Here is a 20638-nt window from a genome sequence, read left to right as displayed (position 1 = left end):
CTCCAACACACTCGACGATTCGTGAAACCCAAAAGGCGTAGCGAAGGTGGAGGAGGTCTGCAGCACGGAGATGTAGTCAGCGGCAGGGGTCAGGCCCAGCACCTCCAACTCTGTGCGCGTCTGCGGCGTCAGCTCGAGCGTCTTGCTGGGGGCGGTGAGGAGGACGTCGTTGGGCGTTGAAGAGGCGTGCGCGGCGGGACGGGGGGGCGGCAACTCCGTGATAGAGGGGGGGGGCGGAGGGCTCTTTTGCGCGGCCCGAGCCGCCCTCTCGCGCGCCGGGATGCGCCGCCGACGACGACGATGGTGCAGGCTCGCGGTCGCCGCTGCGGCTGTTCAGCGAGTCCGTCGGCGCCGCCTCGTGCTTCTTGTACTGCAGAAGATTGCTAACGTGCAGGTTGTGGACGGTCACGCTTTCCGTGCCGCCCTGCGCCTCGGGTGCGGCTTCGGTCGCCGGCGGTGGTGGCGGCGGACACACGGGCGAGGTGACTGCCTTTGCTGCTGTGGTAGCTGCGGATGAGGACGGAGTTGATGACGGTGTGAGTTGCGGCGGGGCGAGCATCTGCGGGGCCAGCGGGGCAGAGATGGGTGACCGCAACGCCGAGGTCGATCGCCGCCGCGCCGTCGCTGCCGTACACATGCTGTCGCTGCTTTTGCTGCTGTGATCGCTGTGGAGGTTTGCGTCGTTCGGGGGGAGGAAGGACGAGGCTGAGCTCGAGTGCGGCGAGAGACGACGATCCGCACTGCACGTCGTTGCCGGCCGTGGCGAGCTCTTTCCATGGCGCTGCGGCGGCTTCGATTGCGCAGCGGTGGGGGAGGGGGTTGGGGGCGAGCGCAGAGGACTGACCGCGAGCTGCGTCGGTGCACGAAGGAACGGCAGGGCGACAGAAGACACGGTGGAAGCCGGGGAGGGTAGCCCACTCTCTGCTGACGTTGCTGTGGCTGCTGCGTCGGTTGTCGGAGCCGTCGGAGTCGTGCGGCCTTTATTACTATCCACAGTGGCCAGTTTACTCGTGCGGTGATGGGGCCGCGTTGAAGCGCCCTCGCCCGCGCCAGCCACGCAAACTACACCGCACGTCGTCGGCATCAGCGTATCACCACCACCGCAGACACTGCACGAGCTCGACGCTATGACGGTGGTGTCTGTCCCACTCGAGGTGAACGCCGCGTTCGGCGCATTGACCGTGCTCCCTGCGGCGCTGCGCGGCACCGACGGCGACCGCGACCGCGACCGCGACGATGTGCGGTCGGATGAACTGGAGCTGTGTACCCTGCGGGAGAGAAACGGGTGGCACGACCGTCGGTGCGGTGACTTCTTCACCTGCGAGAAGAGCGACGGTGTCCCACTGGCACAAGCCCCACCGCTACCCACCGCCGTTGCTGAGCACGACGGCGGCGCGCCGGTGTTCGAGCAGGACCCCAATAACACCGATGTCAGCGCGGTTCTATCGCCCGTCAGCGACGTCGCCGTCGTTGCCGTCGCGGCGGCCATGTTGGAGTCGGCAGTAGACAACGTGGAGCCGCGCGAGGTGCGTCGGACGGGCAGCGTGGCCGGAAGCATCGGCTGAAAAACCGTCGAGTTGGCGAACATGCAAATCTCCATCACTGGCTCATCGAACTCGACGCTGCCGCCACCGGCACGCGAGCGGGCGCCTGGTGAAGGAGACACGACGCGCTCATCGCCGTTCGTAGGGGCGTTGGTGTCCGTGACGCAGTTCGCTCTACCCGATACGCCAGAGGTCGGGCTGAAGGACGCAGAGAGGCGCGGTAGCGCGGGCCCACGCGTGCTGCCAGGATGCGAGCGTTGCTGACCGTGTGGCGTACCGCGGCTGCCCGGCGTTGCCGCAGACGGGGAGGCGATGGCGTGGAAGATGCCGGACCTCTGTGTTGGGGACGCAGCAGCAGCTGCTGCAGCTGTCGTGGTCGTGGTCGTGGAGGTGTTGTTGGGGGTCCAGCTGACGGGCCCACTTCTCTGCCCTTTTGTCGCCCCCAGTACATTATTCGGTGTCGCTGCTGCTGTTGCTGCTGCTGTGGCAGAGGCAGAGGTCAGCGTGGTGGTGTCTAACGGTGCAAGCCCGCGCCGTGGTGAAGCATGCTTCCTGGCGATCGCAGACGACCCCGCTGGTGGCTTTGCCGCTGCCGCTGCTTTCATTGTTGGTGCAGTCTTCTCATGGGGGGCGAAGACTCCCTCTGCGGGCATGGCCCTCGCCTGTGTCGTGAAGCCACAGCTGCTTCGATGCGCACGCGCTAACGCCTGCAGGGGTTAAAATGACTGGTGGGTGCGGAATGGTCATCGCACTCGTGCCGCCGTTTGTCGTAGAGGCGGTGGTGGTGCCGCCGCCTTGCCGGCCGTGTTCGCCGCTCCGCGAAGGCGACCGGATGTGCTCCGCCGTGCTGCTGTTGCGCTTGCGGTTGCAACGAGCCACGCCACGCGCGGTTGGTGAGACCGCCTCGTCCACGCTGCGTGGTGAGCAGGCGGGGCTTCCGCTGACGGGGTCGCGCGAGAGGGGCGGAGGCTCCGTGCGAACGGCGCTTGCGTCGATGCTGCTGCGATCGCTGCTACAGATAGCCGACGGCGCGCCCCCGTCCGTTGGCAGTGCCACCGCTTCCAGCGTCAGCGAGCGGCTCCTCTTCGTTACGCGTGGTGCGGCAGACGATCGATGGCCCCGAGATGCCCTCCTGACGGACGGCGTAGAATTCACTACGGCCTCGGCGGTGCACGAGGCTTTATTGCTGTCGCGCGTATGACGGATGTTAGACGCCGTCGTGGGGCCAGCTGAGGAGCTAAGAATGCTTCTCGCTTCGTCAGCTTTCGCTGCGCTCGTCGTTTCATTGAGGTTGGGTACGTTTTCGAAGCTCACGCTTGGACGCCTGCCTTTCCGGCCTTCCCCCACCGTCGATGTACACTGCACGTCTGCAGCGGGGATATGCTTCGGGGTCGAGCTCCGACGGCTGTCCGAGCTCGCAGCGCCACTGGCGCAGTCATCGGTGTTGATCGACATCGATGAAGTTGACGTCTGGCGATCTTCGTGGCTTAAGGGGTGGGGAGGGGAGAGGAGGGAGGAGGCGGCAAGGATGTATGGGAAAGGCTCCAACCTGCTCGATGCACGCGCGCTGCCATTCGAAACGCCCGAAGTGGACTACGCGATGGGAGGGTTTAAAAAATGGGGCCCGAGGGAAAGAAAAATAATAAAAAAAGATAGTAAAAAGAGGGGGGACCCCTTCAACGTGTGGCGGGGCGTACGCGGGGCGTGGATGGGTCCGGCGGCGGCGTGCGAAGGAGGGGGAGAGGAGCTTTGCGCGGCGCTACGCCGGTCAATCCAAATCAAAAAAAAATAACAATAAAAATAAAAATAATAAACAATAGGCAGAAGAGAAAAGGTAACGCGAGCGCCACGCAAAATCAAAAAAAGGGGGGGAGAAAAAGAAGAAGAAAAGGTTCGAAGACGGTGGAATGAGAGCAAAGGCTTTGGCTTTGGCTTTGGTTTCCTGTACATACAAATTTTCACGAAACGCGAAGCAGCGAAAACTATGGAGATGCGTCAAACGCAGAAGTTCCAGAGAGAAAGAAAGAGAGAGAGAAATCAAATCAAAAGCGAAGCAAAACAAATGGAGTGGGTGAAGAGGTGGCAGGAGGAGGAGAAGAGGTCTGCGAAATAAATAAATAAAATAAAACAGCTTCCACAGAAGAGCGAGACGCGCACCACCGTAATTTACGTGTACCTATTACGAAGGCGAAGAAAGAAAGAACAGGTGGAGAGTGCGCTGCCCACCAAACCAAAAATGAGGAGAAGAGGAGAAGAGGAGAAAAATAACAAGCTGGTCCGCTCGCTTCCGGCCGTCAGGAGTGACGTGTTGCACGCACTAACAACACGACGGTGTAAACACCAGAAAAAAATCGAAGGACTGCAGAATTTATTTGGGGGGTCAACGTGCAACAGAGAGAGACGACAGAAATAATAATAATAACATTAATAATAAACCGTAAAGAAGGCGCACGGCACTTGGTGGCACGCAGACGATTTTTTTCGTTTTTTTTTTTCTTTAAAGGCGGGAGCGAGAGAAGCCCGAAGAGAAAAAAGGAAAAAAGAATAGCAGAGAAGACTGTAAAAGAGAGATAGAGAGAGAAGAGGAAAACAAAGAGGACAATAAAAGTTACGGGAATTCGAACGCTTCGATACACAACGGGGGTACAGCAGAAGAGAATATATATATATATATAAGTGCAAAGCTCTAACAATCAAGGAAAAACAGAGCGCACCTAACAATTAAATCACCTGTGAAAGACACACGGACACACACACACACGAACGCTGCTAGAACAAAAAAAAAGGAAAAGAGAAGAGAGAAAGAAAAGGAAAAAGATGGTTGCAATGAATCAACAACGGGGGTACAGCAAAAGAACGCATATAAGGGACGTCCGTGCGTAAAGCCAACACGGACACGGACACGGACACACACACACACAACCGGACAAAGCGAAACGTGCAACTTGTAATTAAAAAACGCTCGTGCAATGACGTAGAGGTGATTTCTTCGTTCTTCGTTTCCCTTTCCCTTTCGCTATCGGAGGTGTGTGACGTGCGAGCTATGGCGCCTCCCTGCTCAAGTCGCTTCCTTTGCTTCCAATTCTTTTTTAATTATTTCGCCTATTTTTCTTCAAAAAAAAAGGGTAGAGGAAATGAAGATAAGAAGACGAAGTTCTTCTGCCTTTTTGTTTTTGTTTTTGTTGTACCCTTCTGTTAACATTTACGGACAACAACGAAGACACCGTTGGGTAAGAGGCACTGCGACGTCAGCCGATTTCAAAAGATGGTTGGTGCAGTACAGCAGTTTGTATAAGAATGAGGTCAACAGGTGAGCAGGAGAGAAGGAGAGAGAGAAGGAGGTGGAAGAGAAGGAACGGTAAAATGAGCGTATGGGAAGAGAGATAAATATATATAGACGTATGTGTGTGCGTGTAGTTACGCGCACGTACGAGTAGCAAAGCGCTGTACCGCCCCAAGAAGAAGGGACTCTACAGCAACAGTGCACCGCTGCATGAAAACCGGCATGTGCAGACACCGGGGGAGTGCCGTTGTTCCTTCTGTATTTTTTTTGCTTTGCTGTTGCTGTTTCAGTAGAAAGAGAAATCACAGTACGAGAGCATTGAAAACAGACAAGAAAAGAGAAGATACAAAGAGGAAACCCCCTACTGCCTTCCATTCCTCCGCTTCAGAGCCGCTGCCTTCACAGGGGGAGGGAGCACAAACACAATGAAGACACCTCGAATAGAAGAAAGAACCACTTGATGAGAAACGCGATGCAGTAATTCGCTTACGAAGTAACAATGGAAAGAAGAAGAGTCCCATAAAAGGCACCGGAGCGTTACTTGGAAAAAAAAAAGAAATAAAGAATAAAGACAGAAATGAAAAAATCTGTGTTCGTACGTAATCGTGCCACAATGCGACGCAGATAATAATAATAATAACAATAATAATAACAATAATAACAACAGTAATAATAGTAATAGTAATAGCTTTCCGCAGCTAAGAAATGAACATAAAACAACTGAAAATATCACTTTCTTTTTTGAGAGAGGAGAGAAACACACAAACACCCAGATAGATCTATACGTGAGTGGGTGAATATTACTTCAAAATGCGGAGGAGCTGCTGCGCTTATTTTTTTCTCTTATCCTTTCTTTCTTTGAGGCTGCGGGGACTCGGCCGAGGCTTCCGAAAACGAAGGCATCGTACCCGCCTCATCGAGACGGTCACCGCCGTCGTTGGCGGGCGTCTCGCACGAGTGAAGAGGGACAGGAAGTCGCACGTTGCCGCAGACATTGTGATTTGACACGGAGAAGCGCGACGCCAGCGATGGCGGGGGGGGGGGTCGGGGGGTGCGGCGGTGAGCTCCGACTTGCGGTCACTGCCCGCACGTCCCCCACGCTGTCCGTCCCGGCTTCCTGTGTTGCTGAACTAGATGAAGAATTGGAAGTTTTATTGTCTCCTGCCTCTTCGTGTCACTGGTTTCGCATTAAGTGCCGAACGCCTTGTGCGCAGGCCGTTGCCTGCAGCGTGCTGAACACTTCGATCGGCATGAACGCTGCGGCGTCCTTCAAGCTGCCGCTGCTGGCCAGCAGCGTCCTTAGCGAGCTGCCACGCACTGCGTCGATGTCCTGCAGCGATAATCCGTTTTGTGACGAGTCATCGGCTGTGCTGAGCGCCCCCTTTGCGGCCCCTCGAGGAGAAGCCTCCCCTTCAGCGCGAGGCGAGGTCGTGTCGGATAACGAGAAGGAAGGCGCGTTGACAGAGGACGTGACGTGGGCGACGAAGGGGGTTGCCTTGTTCTTCGCAAAGCAGCAGCCCAGCACGTTCGGCGAGTCCGGCACGCGAAAGCGGTGCAGCCTTCGCACGCACGCCACCGCGTCCCGCTCGTCCGCGAACAACACAAAGCCGTACCCGCGCGACTCATTCGTTGTTGGGTGGTACGCGACCTTGGCGGACACGATAGGGCCGAACCGCGCGCACAGGTCACGCAGCTTCGCGGTGTTCCACGTGAGAGGCAAGTTCGTGATGTAAAGGTTCCGCGTGGAGGTGGAAGCGGCCGTGGTGGATGACGAGAAGGACGGCGGTGAAACGAGAAGGGTAGCGCCGTCACCGCGAGAAGCGCTCCGCGGATGGTGCGACAGCAGACCACACGCTCCGTTGAGCGAGCGAGAAAACGGGCTGGCGAGTGCTCCGTGAAGCACGGCAGCAGTAGAGGCCGCACCGCCGTTGCAATATGCTGCTGCCGTGCTCTGCTGATGTTGCGACGGCGGCGGCGGCAACGATGGAGAATACGGCCGGGGAAGGGGTGGGGGCTGGGACTTGGGGGCAGCGTTCGAACGCACACGGTAGTGAGCTTCCAACGCAGAACACGAGCTGTTGTCACCACCTGTCGCAGACAGTCCACACATCGGTGTCGAAGCAAGACTGGCGAAAGCGGTCGCAAACCTTGGTGTATCCGTGGTCGCTGCCGCGCATAACCAACATGACGACTCTCGCTGATATCTGGTCCTATCGGGTCCGTGTCTCACCTCACCACCGCTGTCCTGTCCGTCTGCACTCGTCGCTGTTGTCGTCGTTGGCCTCGTAGCTGGAGGACGAGGTTCGGGTATGATGACGGCAGAGGATGAACCGCTGCCGATGGTGATCACCGACAGCGGCGACAGCGGACGTCCACTTGCCGAGCCGGAGAAGCGCGAATAGGGCGAACTCGGCACACTTGTAGGCTGCCCGATGATGTCCGTTGTAGCGAAGGCAGCGGCGTTTCTCGCTGTGGGCGTCGCCGTGTTGGGCGTCTGATTGCTTTGAAAGCTGCCTCGATGGACCACCGCCTCGGAGAGGGGCCCGGTCTGCAAAGGAGAGGGAAGCGGCTGACGATACCTCTCCCCTGCTGCTCTCTCTGCTGCATCGGAGGGGTCCTCCTGAAAGCCTGGTGTGGCGGACTGGTGGGCCATGCGCACGAGCAGCATCTGCGGCTCCTCACCGTCAGTGCGGATCAGCGCATGGTTCAGCGCCGCCATGCAAACCGCTGCGCTTCGCTCGCGTTCGAACAGCACAAAACCGTAGCCGAGTGGCTTGTTCGACACCGGGTGGTGGGCGACCTTCGCCGACAGCACAACGCCGTAGTCGCCGCACAGCTCCTTTAGCACGGTCGTGTTCCATGAGGAGGGTAAGTTGCGGAAGTACAGGTTGCGCGAAGCGCGGGTGGACCGCAGGCAGGATGTGGCTGCGTCAGCGGCAGTGGTGGCGCTGGGAATCGGTGTGAGCGCGCCGCCGGCCGCGATTCGCTGCTGCTGTAACTGCTGCTGTTGCTGTAGTGTTGCCGTGGGTAGCTGGTAGGCGGTGGTGAGCAAAGGGGAACTCAGGCCAGTGCCGCCCGCGGTCGGCGTCGTCGCTGCTAGCGTCGTCACGGTGCCACTCACGGACATCTGCGATGGTGCATAATGCAAGACGTTCGGGCTCACAGAAGGAGTGTTTCGCGGTTGCTGCTGCAGCTGCAGCCGTTGTTGGTGCTCAGCGTACCTTTTGGTGAGTGGCATCCCGTACGCTGAAAAAGGCTGTGCATCGGGAGAAGACTCCGTATGGAGGACAGTGCCACGCGGCGCTGCTGCTGTGGGTACGGCGAATGCCGACAACGCGCAGACACCACGTCCTGCCTGCTGCGGTGAAGTAGACGTAGGGGACGGCGACACGCGCGATAACACCGCGGTCCCCGCCTGCACGCACGGGGCAACACCACTTAATTCATTCCATCCCACCTTGCTGTTATCGCCGTTGCTGTTGGGCGGTGACACATGAGCGGCGGCAGCGGCGTGCAGCGACGGATCGTCGCTACAGCACGGAGGACGCGACAGCAGCAGCGACGTCGACGGCGGCGGAAGTAAGAAGGCAGCGTCGTGGCCGCCTGCGTCGAAGGAGGTGAGCACGGTTCTGCCTTGTCCCATCATTTGAGCGCTACAACTGCTGTTATGCATGTCGTTGGTCTGCTGTGGTGGTGGTGAAGACCGGCTTTGAGAGAGAAAGGGCGACAAAACTCCCGGCGATCTGCCAACGCGCGATGCGGCTGCGAGCGCACCAACAGCGGGACACGTCTGCATGTCTCGCGTTGCGCCCTCCCGGTCAGCACCGGTGTTGTCGCAGTCTGCCGTGGAGCCAAGGGCGCTTCCGAAGAAGCTGCGTCGCGCATCGAACCCCATTGCGGTGCCTTCGGGTTCCGTATCCCGCCGGGTGCCATCACTGAAGCGACTGTTGCTACTGCAGCTGCTGCTGCTGCTGTTACTGATCGGTCGCCGTTCGTGACCGCGCTCGTCGAGCACGGCGGCACCTGCGCAGCACACCTGTCCGCCACGCGCATCGTCCTCGTCCTCGCTGGAGAAGTCTTCGAAACGCACCGCTGCGGCGATGACGGCCTGCAGCGCAGCATCGTCGTCCTCTTCCTCGCTCCCTACACCACCGTCGCACTCCCTGCTGCCTTGTACTCGAACGGTAGAGCTGGCCTCGTTGCTGTGGTGGCCACTGGGAGCCACAAGACACGGGTAGAACGAGGAGCTCGTCTTCTCCTTACCGCCGCCCCAGTCATCGAGAAGTGGAACAGCACTCACCACATGAAAACGCACGCCGCTCCCGAAGGAGTCCGTGCGTAACGGCCGCGGCAGCCCCGCGTGAACACCACCACCACTACGGAGCGCGTCTGGTATCGGTTTATTTTCAAGTCCTGACAGTCGGCGGTCCCGCTCGACAAGAGCGGCGCTTCCCGCACCCCACGCCGTGGCATGAGGCAGGTTTACAGCCTCCTCCTCGTCGTCGTCGCATTGGTGTTGCTGTCGCAGGCCACCCATGTCCCGCAAATCAGCGGCGGCATTTCTTTGAACTTCATCGCCGCCCCAAAGCACCCCTTGTGCACTTCTTGTCGTGCTTTGTGGTAGTGGTGGTCGTGGTCGTCGTCGTCGTGTCCCAATGCCAGATGCGGACGAGAAGGCAGCTGAACTTCGCACGTCGGACGCCGTACCGCTGGCGTGGCGTGCCACGCCTGCCCCCGATGAAGAGTTGTGCGCGGTGGAGAGCGCAGGGGACTTTGTTTGGGTCGTCAACGAAGTCGACGCACTGCTCACGACATCATCGATAGCGCCGCCCCTTTCTCCGAACTCCTCCGCTTCTGCGGCACAGTTGACACGAGTGAGGTCACCGTGCTCAGGGGATATGAATGCATCCCCAGATGTAGCACGCATCGCCCGGCTGTGGCGAGCACTGCTTTCGCTCGCTGCTGGTGGCATCTTCGCTGCCTGTCCTCCCCAGCTCCAGTCCTTCGCCGACGTTTCTTCTGCAGCCTGCGGGGCACGTTGCTGCATCGAATTGGCCTCTCCTCCCGTCAGACCTTTGTTCGTGTGGTTTCTTATAACGCAGCAGAGGAGAAGGAGGGAAGGGAGAAGAAAGCAGAAGAAAGCCAAAATGAAAACAAAAAAGGCGGTGAGTAGAATAACGAAGAAACAAAGAAAAGATGGGGTTTAGATAGATAGATAGATTACGGTGTGCGTGTCGTGACGGGTGCTGCTCCGGCGCGATGAATGAAACGGTTGCTTCGAAATCAACACGCACACACAAGAGAAAAAGGAGAAAAATGAGTAAGAGGAGTTGAAACGAGAAACCAACTCTATATATACGATGACTGGGAAAAAGCTACGGAAGTACTTTTTAAAAAGGAAAAGAAAGAAGTCAATGAACTAACAAGAGAAAGTGAGAAAAAGAAAAAGTACGGAGTGATTCCGTGCTCTTCTCGTTAGGAGGAAATACAGAACGAAGAGCAGAGCAGCCTCGTTTTGTGGTGGGGGGGCGAAACCGAACGCGTTGGGAGGGAACAACAACAAGAGAAAAAAGATAATAATAATAATATTCGGAATGCAATCACGAGAAAGGGGAGAGGAAAACAAAAAAATTCCTTACGCATTAAACAAGAAACAAAATACGGCGCGTCAATGACACCTCTACTATATATATATCAGAGCACCGTGATGGAGGACGTGTATTATACTATGAGAAAAGGACAGAAAGAGAGAAAGCTTATTAGAAAACACAAAAGTGAACCAGAAGAGGAAGAACAAGCGGAACAGATACGTACCGAAAGGCTGAGACACGTAGCGGCAGCGCGCACCCAACGCGACGACGTCGGCAACTCGAGAAAGCACCTCAACGAGCGGCTCGAGCGTCAACAAGAGAAGCAGCAGAAGAACAAAAAAAAAGCCGTGGGCGATGTGTGATTTTTATCCTTCCTGGGTGGCGTACGGATATCCCCCGTGGAAGCCGCGTACGTGAAATACGCCGAGAACGGAAAAAAGGCAGAGCGGGGACGCGAACAGACGCGGTAAAACCAATGGCGAAGGGGGAAACAATTGGAGAAGATGACTGATTGAAAGAAACACACACACACACATTCAGACACTCGTGTTGTTGTGGTGGGACACACACACACACAGAGAGAGACACACAGAAAGATACACAGTTGGTTCGAAAACAGTAATAGAGAATGCTCAGCAGCAACACCGCGGAAGAACGGAGAAGGACCAAAGGAGCGGGGGGTAAAGTGGAAGGCACGTGAAATGAAATGGGAGGTGCCACGTGCAGCGTACGTAAGGGAGAGAGAAATGATAGCGAAGAGACAAAACGGAAAAAAATGGCGGTCTTCGAAGCGCTCGGGGAGAAGAAGGAAGAAAAGAAGGGGAAAAAAGGATCGCAACGCACGCGCACGTTCACCAGCGCAATCAGGACAACTGAAAATGATATGCGAAACGGGGAAGAAATGAGAACAATAATAATAGGAATAATAATAATAATAATAAGAGAAGAGGAGAAAGAAAACTGTAAATCCTTGTTGCCCTGTGGCACGTGAGCTGTAAGGAGGATTAAAAAACCATCAGCAAATCAGTGCTGAGTGCCACGCTACAGAGAACAGAAAAGGAAAAAGAGAAGGAGAAGAGCAAATGAGAGTAAGTACATATGGGCTTGGAATGACAGACAAAGAAAACAAAGAGCTGTTATTGACTTGGACCAGCTGGGCAAGAGTTCACCACCAAATCCTTTTCCTTTTCGTTCTTGCGTCCCCAGTTCAGCTGTTGCGCCACACCATCAAAAAGAAGAAGAAGAGCAGCATAAGGTGTATATATATATATAAATATATATCTCAATGACAAGGCGTAACAGACAGCAATAAACGAAGAAGAAAAAGGAAAAGTGAAAAAAATCAAAGAGAGCACGGAGATGGAAAGTGTGGGCACAGCTTTCTACGGGTTGAAAAGGGGGGGGGGAAGAAAAGAAAAGGAACAACGTCGGGGTTGCAAGATATCTCTGTATGAAGAAGAAGAACCACATACGCTCATCTATACAGTGTAAAAGAGAGCCAGTTCACACATACACACACACACACACACACACACAGGTGGAAAACACTGATTAAAACAAAAAAAGGACAACGCTACTGCGTGCAGCAATGCAAAAACCAAGATTAATAATAACAGTAATAACAGTACTAAGAGAATAATAACAATAACAGTAGAGATGATGGTTAAGGAGAAAATGAGGGCAAAACGAAAACGTCCGTCGTTCAAACGTCGTTGAAAAGGGAAGAAACAGCCAACGGTGTAGACGGAGACTCCTCCCTCCTCAACGTTGAACGCGTTTGTTTCTTTCAGTGGTCTTACGCGGATATGAAACGCAAAAAAGGGAAAAAAAAATTCAGCACAAAAGAGAAGGAAACCGACGTGACAGTTGCCTATAAACCGTCACACGAGGAGGTACGTACGCGCAGCTCAACGAAAGATTCAAGTAGTAATAATAATAATAATAATAATAGAATCCCCGGTGTGCAGACGAAGAAGGGGCTGTAGCTTCTTGCTTCTCCGTCAGCACTTCTTGTGTGTGTGAGTGTCAGAGGTTTCTTTGTACGAGAGTTGCGTTCGTTCGCGCTCGGAGAACGTCTTGCTGCGCAGAAGCCGACCGCGGCTGTGGTGCCTGTTAAAAGGAGCGGAAGACTTTGCAGCGCGCACACACAACAACAGCAGAGACGGAGCGTGTTGAGAACACAGCAAGAGAGTGTGTGAAGGATAATAATGGTAATAAGGGAAAGAGTGGTGAAGAAGTCGGAGAAGATAAATATAAAAGTAAAAGAAGATGAGAAGAGAAGATTGAAAGAACGAAATCGTCAACGAGAACTACAGGAGAAAAAGTTGGTTTCCCGTTCATCATCTAGAGAAGCTTAAGCGGCGGCTATTGCTCAAACAAGAGATCAGCGTGCACGGGACAGATTGAAACTCAGCCACGTCAGTGTAACGCTTGCGCTGTTGTCCGTTGTTTTCCTTCTGTTTCTTCTTTTCTTCTTTTTCACATTGTTCGTGCTCTCACCTAACCGAAGCAACGCAGTTTCAATGAAGTGCTTTTGCTCTTGCTGTTGTGGACGCAGCAGTAATAAATAAAAGTATATAAAACGAAGTCTAAAAGAAAAGGCGCAGTTGTTTTCTCACCACAGCGAACTCATCGAACCCCTCGAGTCGCAGTGCTTTCTGTTCAAATCCTTCTCGTTGGTAGAGGCTTCTGTCGAACCTGCAGACCATCTGCCACCTTCAACCAATCACCGTCCGCCGCAGCTGAAGAGTCGCTTAAGCAGCGACCTCCGGCGTGGTGACTGCACAACCTTCTGCTTACTCGCTTCTGGGGTGCTGGCGTTCGTCATGTTGGGGTGCACAGGTGGGAGAGTTTCCGGAGTAGCTGCGTGAATTCCGGCCTCCTCGTTGGCAGAAGAAGCCACGCTTAGGGATGGAGTGCTACGCGCAACGGCTATCGCAGTGGGGCCCGCAGGAATCTCTTGTTGAAGGTTTGTAGACGGCAGACGCGTTGACGCACCCGCTGCGGACAGCATCGAATCTTTCTTCCGTGCTGCGTGTTCCTCTGCGTTATCGTGTGTCGCAGTTGTTGCGGCTTTGCTGGAAAGGAAAAGCGACACGGCGGGAGTCTTCCCCTGAAAAATAATCTGCAGCGCCTTCTGAACCCGTGGTGGTGGTGGTGGTGTTGACGCGGCTGCGGCGGAGACAGCAGCACCTGCTCCCCCCCTGCCCGTGTGCTTCCGCCGTCCTACGTTGTCTTCCTCCGCCGCTGCCGTGCGCAGCCACGTCGACAACGCCCTCAAGTCGTCAGCGGAGAGCACAGACGCAGCGGCCGTCCCATCATCCGCCGCAGACGATTGTTGAGCTGTGCCGCTCCTGCCCTCCTGCTGCTGCTGCTGCCTCGACACCCATTCCGTGAGCTCATCATACACATCCATGCTCAGTCCACCGATCGGGCTGTGAATTACACCCTGGCGACGTGAAGAACGACTGGCCTTATGTGTTCTGCTTTCGCCCTCTTCACGAGCTTTGCGCTCCGCCTCCGCAGCGGCGTCAACCGCACCGGCGTGCGTGAACAAGGTGGCGTTCATGAAGGGGAGCCAGGAAGCTGCGCACGCGTGCGGCGTCGCGTGCACGTTTGCGCCGCCGTCGCTATAACTGTAACTGTAGCTATCATCATCGCTGTCGTGCGAAGCTGTGTAGCTGCTCTCGCTGCGACTGCCGGTGTTGTTGACAGGCTTCTCGTCGGAAGTGGAAGTGGCAGTGTCGGTGCTGTGGTCGTCCTCGGACAACGTTGACTCGACCAAACTGCGCCGCCTCCTCGCGGAAGCGGCGGCCGCAGGGCTGCGTCGTTGCCCCTCCGTGGTGTTTCCGTCTCTTTCGGCTGCAACTATTGCACCCTCACGCGCGCCGATCACCTCTGGTGTGCTGCAAACTTGTTTAACAGCAGCTGCGGACGGCTGCGTGCTGCCGGGGCCTCGCTGCTCCTTGGAGCCGGCGGGCAGCGGAGCAGCGGGCGCCACTTCTCCTCCTCTTTCAGCTGATACGTGCGCTGCGGCGGAGACAGGCAGAGGCGCTGCTTCTCGATCTGCCTTCTCATCCACAGGAGGAGGCGTCACCGGTGAACCTGCAGGAGGACTTTCTTTCGAAGACGGCGCTATGGTCGGCGGACATGCAGCATGCAGCTCCGCGGTGCGGTCCGTCGGTTTGCCCAACACCTCGCTGTTCGAGGACACGGAGGAGGAGAGCAGGCGGGCAGCCGTGGCCACTGCAGCAGCACGTGCCCGCGCCTTCGAAGACAGAGGCGCAGCGTTGCCGTCGTTGCCGTGAGGGGGGTCATCGTGCCCGTCTGCAGATGCAAGACGAGGTGAGGAAGGCAGCTCCAGCGTCTCCTTTGTCCTTTGCTGCGCTGCCGGCTCCTTATCGGGCGCAACGAGCGTTGCCGTGGTGCTCTCCACAGCTGCCCTGTCGTCCCGCGTAACCAAAGGCTCCCTCTTTCCTTCTCCGTCATCAATGCTATCCATCCATGGCCGCGTCTTCTCTCCGGCGACTACCGGAGGCGAAGAGAGAAGCGTGCTGCTGCCTGCACGCAGTGGCGACGCCGGACCGTCTCCCTCGCGGCTTAGAGCCCCCTGCGCGTCTGCGGGGTCAACACGCGGCTTTGCGGAAGCGCAGCGCTTCCGTGACGATGACGATGTTGAAGATGTTTGAGAGCTCCGTCGTCGCGGTCCATGCGCCTTCGACACGGCAGCCGTGCACAAGGCTTCGTAGGTGCGCTGCACGCTGCGCCGCTCAGCACGCAGATCGTGTAGATGTCGCTGAAAGCGGGCGTACACGCCACGTGCTTCGTCCGCCCCGTGAACGCCGGCGTCCCGCTGCGTCGGCTGCGGTGTCGCACTCTCCATCTTTTCATTCCGCGCGGGAGCAGAGTCAGACACAGATGGCGCGTGGCGTGCCGCTGTCGGCGACACGCAGGCTTGCCAGCACGGTGGGGCCTCTCGCAAGATGCGCTGCTGCGAGGCGAACAACGCAAGTTGCGTCGACGTGGGCGGCGGCGGCGGTACCGCACGCGGCGGAGGCGCTTCTGCGAGCTTCAAGAAGGCGACGGCAGATCGCGGTAGCTCTCCGGTGCGCGCTCGTGCTTTGTCTGTTGCATTCACGGGGCCTCTGTCATTGTTGTCTTGAGGGGGTTCGCTCGGCAGGTGCAGAGCCGCGCGCAGTGCGGTGCAGGCCTGTGCACGTCCGCTCCGCAGCTCCTCCTCGTACAACGCAGTGGCGCTGCCTTCTTCGCCGTCTGCCATGGCGGCTCTCTTCGCCGCAGTAGCGGCACCGCCACCACTGCGAAGGAACAAATCAGCAAACAAATGCTGCCGCGGAGAGGTGCTCTTCATCTCCGAAGAAGAAGAAGGATGGAGATGTGGCGCATCCACCGTCGCATCCCAGCAGCTCCACTCCCCGCAGGCGTGCAGCAGGGCCACAGTGAGCTCCTCTGTTTGCCGCCGCATGGCGCGAATACCGCACAGCAGATGAAGTGCCCGCTTCGCCTCCGCCTCTGACTCCGCGGAAGCCAACGACGCAGCTTCACTGCAGTGCCCTGCCGCCTTGTCCTCCCCGGTTGACACCGACGGCTTCGACGAGCTGAGCCGGGCATCACCGGGCGAGTCGACCGCTCCATCCATCTCAACACTGCACGTCGGTGCCGGCGTTGTTGGATCACTCTCACCTGTCTGCCTCGCAAGCCCCGAAGCGGACGTGGAAGGCGCACCACGCAGCAGTTCTTTGTGCACAGCGCGGGTCAAGGACAGGCCTTGGTCACTGAACGCGGCCCGCGCCTTGGCGTTGTAGAAGAGTAGTCGTCTCGCGCGCTTCTTCGCCACATCGAGCGCCGCGGCGTTGAAGCTGCCCGTACTATTAACGTTATTGTCCCTCGTGATGGTGGTGGTGGTGGTGTTCGATTCCAATGCTGATGACGCCGGTGTCAGTAGCAATGGGGGAGAAGAGGTTGTGTTGAACGGAGCGAGGCACTGTTCCGGTGGAGAGGGTTGTTTGATGGAGCGAGCGAGGCCGCTGTCTTCAGCGTGCGTAAGCGCCGGTGACAGCACCGTCGTTGCGGTACTCACGTCGCGCGTGTCGCTTCCCTCACTCGGCGCTGTCCGTTGTGAGCCGCGCAGCACACGCACAGTGTCCGCGCCGGTGAACCTCGACTGCCTCCTCGCGCTGTTGCCCAACGCGGACCCGCTGCCACCTCGTTGTTGGGAGCCGATGGAAGACGGGTCGAGCACCGCGCAGCCGCTCCTGCCGAAACAGCTACCGTGGTCTTGCCTGAGCTGCTGCTGTTGCTGGTACACGTGGAAGTCATGCAGAAGCTGCCGTGCTCGCTGCACCTTCGCCGCGTATGCAGCGTTGGCGGCCGTGTCATCCACCAACACCTCCCACGGTGACTTGACGACCGTCAACGCAGCAGCAGCGGCAGCAAGGGAGTTCTTATTGACGGAGTGCTGCGGCGACGGTGGCTCTGACAGCGCAGAAGGCTGGGAGGGCTTTTGTTGTGCAAGGGAGGGCATGAGGATGTGTCGGGCCGTGGGCACCGGGGGGTACACAGGGCCCTCGTTCAACTCGCTCCCAAAGCTGGGCAGCGCTGGTTGGATTTCATGGCTGTAGACGGTCGAAGAAGCGGATGCCTGCGGTGTACACGACGCTGGCGGAAGGTTGGCTGGTGTGCTCGCGATGAACGCATCATGAGGAAACGCACACGACGCCAGTGCTGATACCTGTAGTGGATGATCGCCCGTGCGATCCTGCGCTTGGGGTCGTTGGTAGTCTATCATTACTCTAGGGAGAAGGTATACGTACGATGCATCGACCGCTTCGAGGCGGTGTTCTCAGCTGTTTCTATAGCAAATACGCATGCACCTTCTTCTTCTCTGTGGTTGTGAAGGCACATACGTGTAAGGCGTCAATGTAAGGTCCCTCAGCAAACAGCCTCGGTTCCAGTTTCTATCGATTCAGCAATCAGCAATCAATGGACGGGCTATCACACATCAGTTGCGTGGTGTTTGTGTACTGAGGCAATATATATAACAGGAACTCCCTCTCTCTATCTCTATTGGCAATGCGGCCCGTTGGGGGGGGGGGGAAGAGGAAATGGTCGAATCGAACGTTACTGTAGAAGTCGAGAGATAGACTTCAGAGATAATAACATTAAGAATACTGCGGTTAGAAGTCGAAAGGCTTTTATTTGTTTTTGAAGCTGCGGATTCTCGCTCGGCTGCGGCCGCGGGTCACGAGGAACCAACAAAAGGGAAAGGAGCGCGAGGTGAACGGGTAAAAGGGAAAGGAAAGAAAAACAGCAGAAGAAGAGGAGGGAGGAGAATCGATGAGTGAATTCGCCACAACGGGAAGTTGTCTGTGCCACAGTGACTCTCCACGTGCTTTGCCACCGTGGTCGTCCAGCTACGGCCAGTGCGTGGGATTGCACCCGTTGGGTCGGAGAGACACATCATGCAGCAAGAGAAGTTGTACGACGTGCCCTCCCCTTAAACCCTCAGCTCGCAGCCCTTCACCTTGTCATGAGTGCAGCGGCCAGCAGTCGCAGCTCTTCTGCTTTGCTCTCCTCCCTCACTTTCCGTGTGTCCGTCCTTCGAGTCATTCTACCTGAATTCTAATCTGTGAAATCAACGCAACACAATGCACCTACCTCAACCGAAATGGCAGAAGAACGCAGTTGGATCTTCTTTCTTTCTCTACGGAAGAGTGTATCGACGCGCGCCATCAGGTGCACACCACCAGGTCGTACTCCATGCAGTCGTAGTACACCGCCAGCAGGTTCGAGAACGCGCTGAGCACCGTGCAGATGTGCCACAGATTGTGACTGTTCCCGATATAATCCAACGTGGAGGCGGACACCACGTAGGTGGCCATGAGCTTCGGAAAACAAAACCGGCGCCACCACGATGCGGACGAGTGCGCTGTTGTTGCGGACGGTGATGCTGCTGCTGCGGCGGCGGCGGTGTCGCCCACGTTGCGCGTCAGCTCCTCCGCACACCACGCCGCCGCTTCCTCGGCGGCCAGCCGACGCGCGTGCCTCGCTGCGCTGCGCGTCCAGTGGAAGACGACGCGCTCTGGGAAACGAGCCACGTTCACGATGCCGCCGATGAAAAGCCAGAGGTAGGACAGGTTATGGTAGTACACGCCCTGCGTGAAGCCCCCGAAGGCGGGCTGGCTCTTGGGGTACACAAGGCAGCGATAGAAGCCGAGGTGAAGAAGGACGTAGACGCCCATGACGAGGGCGCGTTGGTTGGCGGTGACGTGCACCGCCTCGGTGTCAGTGGGCCCCGCATCGGTAGGACCCGCCGCAGTGGGTGAGGCGAGACAGGACTGCAACGTACATGCCTGACGATGCCGATGGAGCCAGAAGAGCAACGCGTCGTACGCCGCGGACGATGGCGCCCTGTCATTCACGCGAGCACGCGGGCCCGGTCGCGCATCGTCACCGCGACAACGACGCCGCTCTGACACGCGTTGCGCACGCTGCAGCGGCGGCTGGGCAACGGACCGCGATGCAGACGGTGGAGGGAAAAGAAGAGGCGCACCTGTGATCAGCTCCACGACAGCGCACAGACTCCACGCGATGACCCCTTGCACCGCAGCCCACAACCAACACCACACACCTATCCAAAAAGACCACAGCGGCGCCACTACCGCCACGTAGAGACACACCAGCGTGAATACCGCGACGACGACGGCCGCCCACAGCATCGCCCTCTCCGAGGCACACGGCATTCCGCAGGCAAAGTATGCGTACGCGCTGCCGACGATGGACAGCAGCACACCCATGATATCGCACTGCAACAGCTGCTGATAGCCGCGGCGCGAGTGGCAGCAGGGCATGAAGGTGTGGTAGACACAGGAGAGCAGAAAGGTGAGGAGCAGACACCACGTTAGCGGAGTGAAAGAGAGGTCGAGGCGAGCGGCGACGCTGATGGGAAGTGGCAGCGGCGAATCGGCCGCCACCGGGGAAGCCGTCGTCGTCGTCGTCGACGCAAAGATCGAGATGGGAAGTACATAGACGAAGAACGCTGACCACGACGATGGAAGAGGAGCAGACGGAGGCGCGCCGTTAGACCGCAGATCGTCGCGAGGAGACGCCCCTCCGCCCGGCGGCACATACCCGTAGCCCTCCCTTCCTTCCCAGTATTCGTCCCTTCCGGCAGCATCGAAGGCACCGCCGCCTCTTTCGTCGCCTGTCTGGGCGTTGCTCGCTGAAGCGGATTCTGAGGAGCCGGCAGAGGAGGGCAGCCCGTGCAGGCTGTGCAGCCAAGTCGGAACCTGCTGGGGCGGTGGCACACGCACCTCCGCTCCCCTGCTCCCCCTTCCGCTCGCACGTGCCCCGTCGCTTCGGTCCGACAGGGATGCACTCCACGCGGTGAGCCATTGGCCCTCAGCACCCGATGTCCACGGAGAACCACCACGGCGACCACCTTCATACCGGCCCTGCACGCCGTCAGCGCCCCCGCCTCCTCCCTCCCCACCCAGCGCAGCACGTGGAGGCCACAGCAGGAGAGAGAGCAGCAGCAGTGCAGCGGCCAGGTGCGTTAAAATGTTGAAGCTTTCGTTGTGCGGGTACAGAAACAGTGAGCCTACCGCTTCCCGTTTCCGCAGGAGACGATGACGAAATCCGCGGCGGATGTATACGTTAAACTGCAGCCATGGATCGACGTTGTGAATAGAGACCGTCCCGCGCTTCCACGAAGCCACCTCGCGCTGCACGCGTGCCCACAGTGGGGGAGAGGGGCTTGTCTGCAGGTGGGGGGCGGGTGGTTCGGGGGACACCTGCGGCGGATCGCTCGATCGGGGTGCCGCTGGTCGCCTGTGAAGGACGTCCGCATTAGGAGGAGGGAAAGCCGGCGGCGCCGACACGCGCGTCGACCCGTCTTTTGGATCGATGACATACGAAGCAGCGCTGTTGGCGACGTGTGGGGGCTTCACGCGAGTGTCCACGCGGCCGCTTCGGGAGGGCTCCGCATCTGCCTGGTACCCGGCTGTCTTGACGTTCAATGACATTTTTCATTTAAGCGAGAAAACTAAAGAGTTCTACTCCGTAAAGCAACGCGGAGTTGAGATGGACAGATGGATGAGACAGGAAAGATGGAGGTTGAAGGAGAAGAGGGGGGGAGGGGCTTTCTGTGTTGCATGGCGCCTCCGTTGAGGGAGCCGTGTGTGCGTATCTATAGAGGGGGGGGG

The 20638-nt window shown here is 57.7% G+C and overlaps 3 protein-coding genes across 3 annotated transcripts; all 3 read right to left on the bottom strand.

Moving 5' to 3' along the window:
* Positions 1-6001: 6001 nt before the first annotated feature.
* ABB37_01943 (Rna-binding protein-like protein) lies at positions 6002-12549 on the bottom strand (the record flags this gene model as incomplete). Its single annotated transcript, XM_015798648.1, has 1 exon — positions 6002-12549. The coding sequence occupies exon 1, from the start codon at positions 9362-9364 to the stop codon at positions 6002-6004; it is 3363 nt and encodes a 1120-aa protein (XP_015662126.1). The 5' UTR covers positions 9365-12549.
* Positions 12550-13143: 594 nt separating this feature from the next.
* On the bottom strand, positions 13144-17665 carry ABB37_01942 (hypothetical protein; the record flags this gene model as incomplete). Its single annotated transcript, XM_015798647.1, has 1 exon — positions 13144-17665. The coding sequence occupies exon 1, from the start codon at positions 17221-17223 to the stop codon at positions 13144-13146; it is 4080 nt and encodes a 1359-aa protein (XP_015662125.1). The 5' UTR covers positions 17224-17665.
* A 501-nt stretch (positions 17666-18166) lies between these two features.
* Positions 18167-20490, bottom strand: ABB37_01941 (hypothetical protein; the record flags this gene model as incomplete). Its single annotated transcript, XM_015798646.1, has 1 exon — positions 18167-20490. Exon 1 carries the CDS (start codon positions 20456-20458, stop codon positions 18167-18169), a length of 2292 nt encoding a protein of 763 aa, XP_015662124.1. The 5' UTR covers positions 20459-20490.
* Between the last annotated feature and the right edge of the window lie 148 nt (positions 20491-20638).

The sequence above is a fragment of the Leptomonas pyrrhocoris genome, assembly GCF_001293395.1.
Source record: "Leptomonas pyrrhocoris isolate H10 chromosome Unknown, whole genome shotgun sequence".
Classification (NCBI taxonomy): domain Eukaryota; phylum Euglenozoa; class Kinetoplastea; order Trypanosomatida; family Trypanosomatidae; genus Leptomonas; species Leptomonas pyrrhocoris.
The sequence above is the reverse complement of the archived record's forward strand: the minus strand, read 5'-3'. Positions and strand labels throughout refer to the sequence as shown.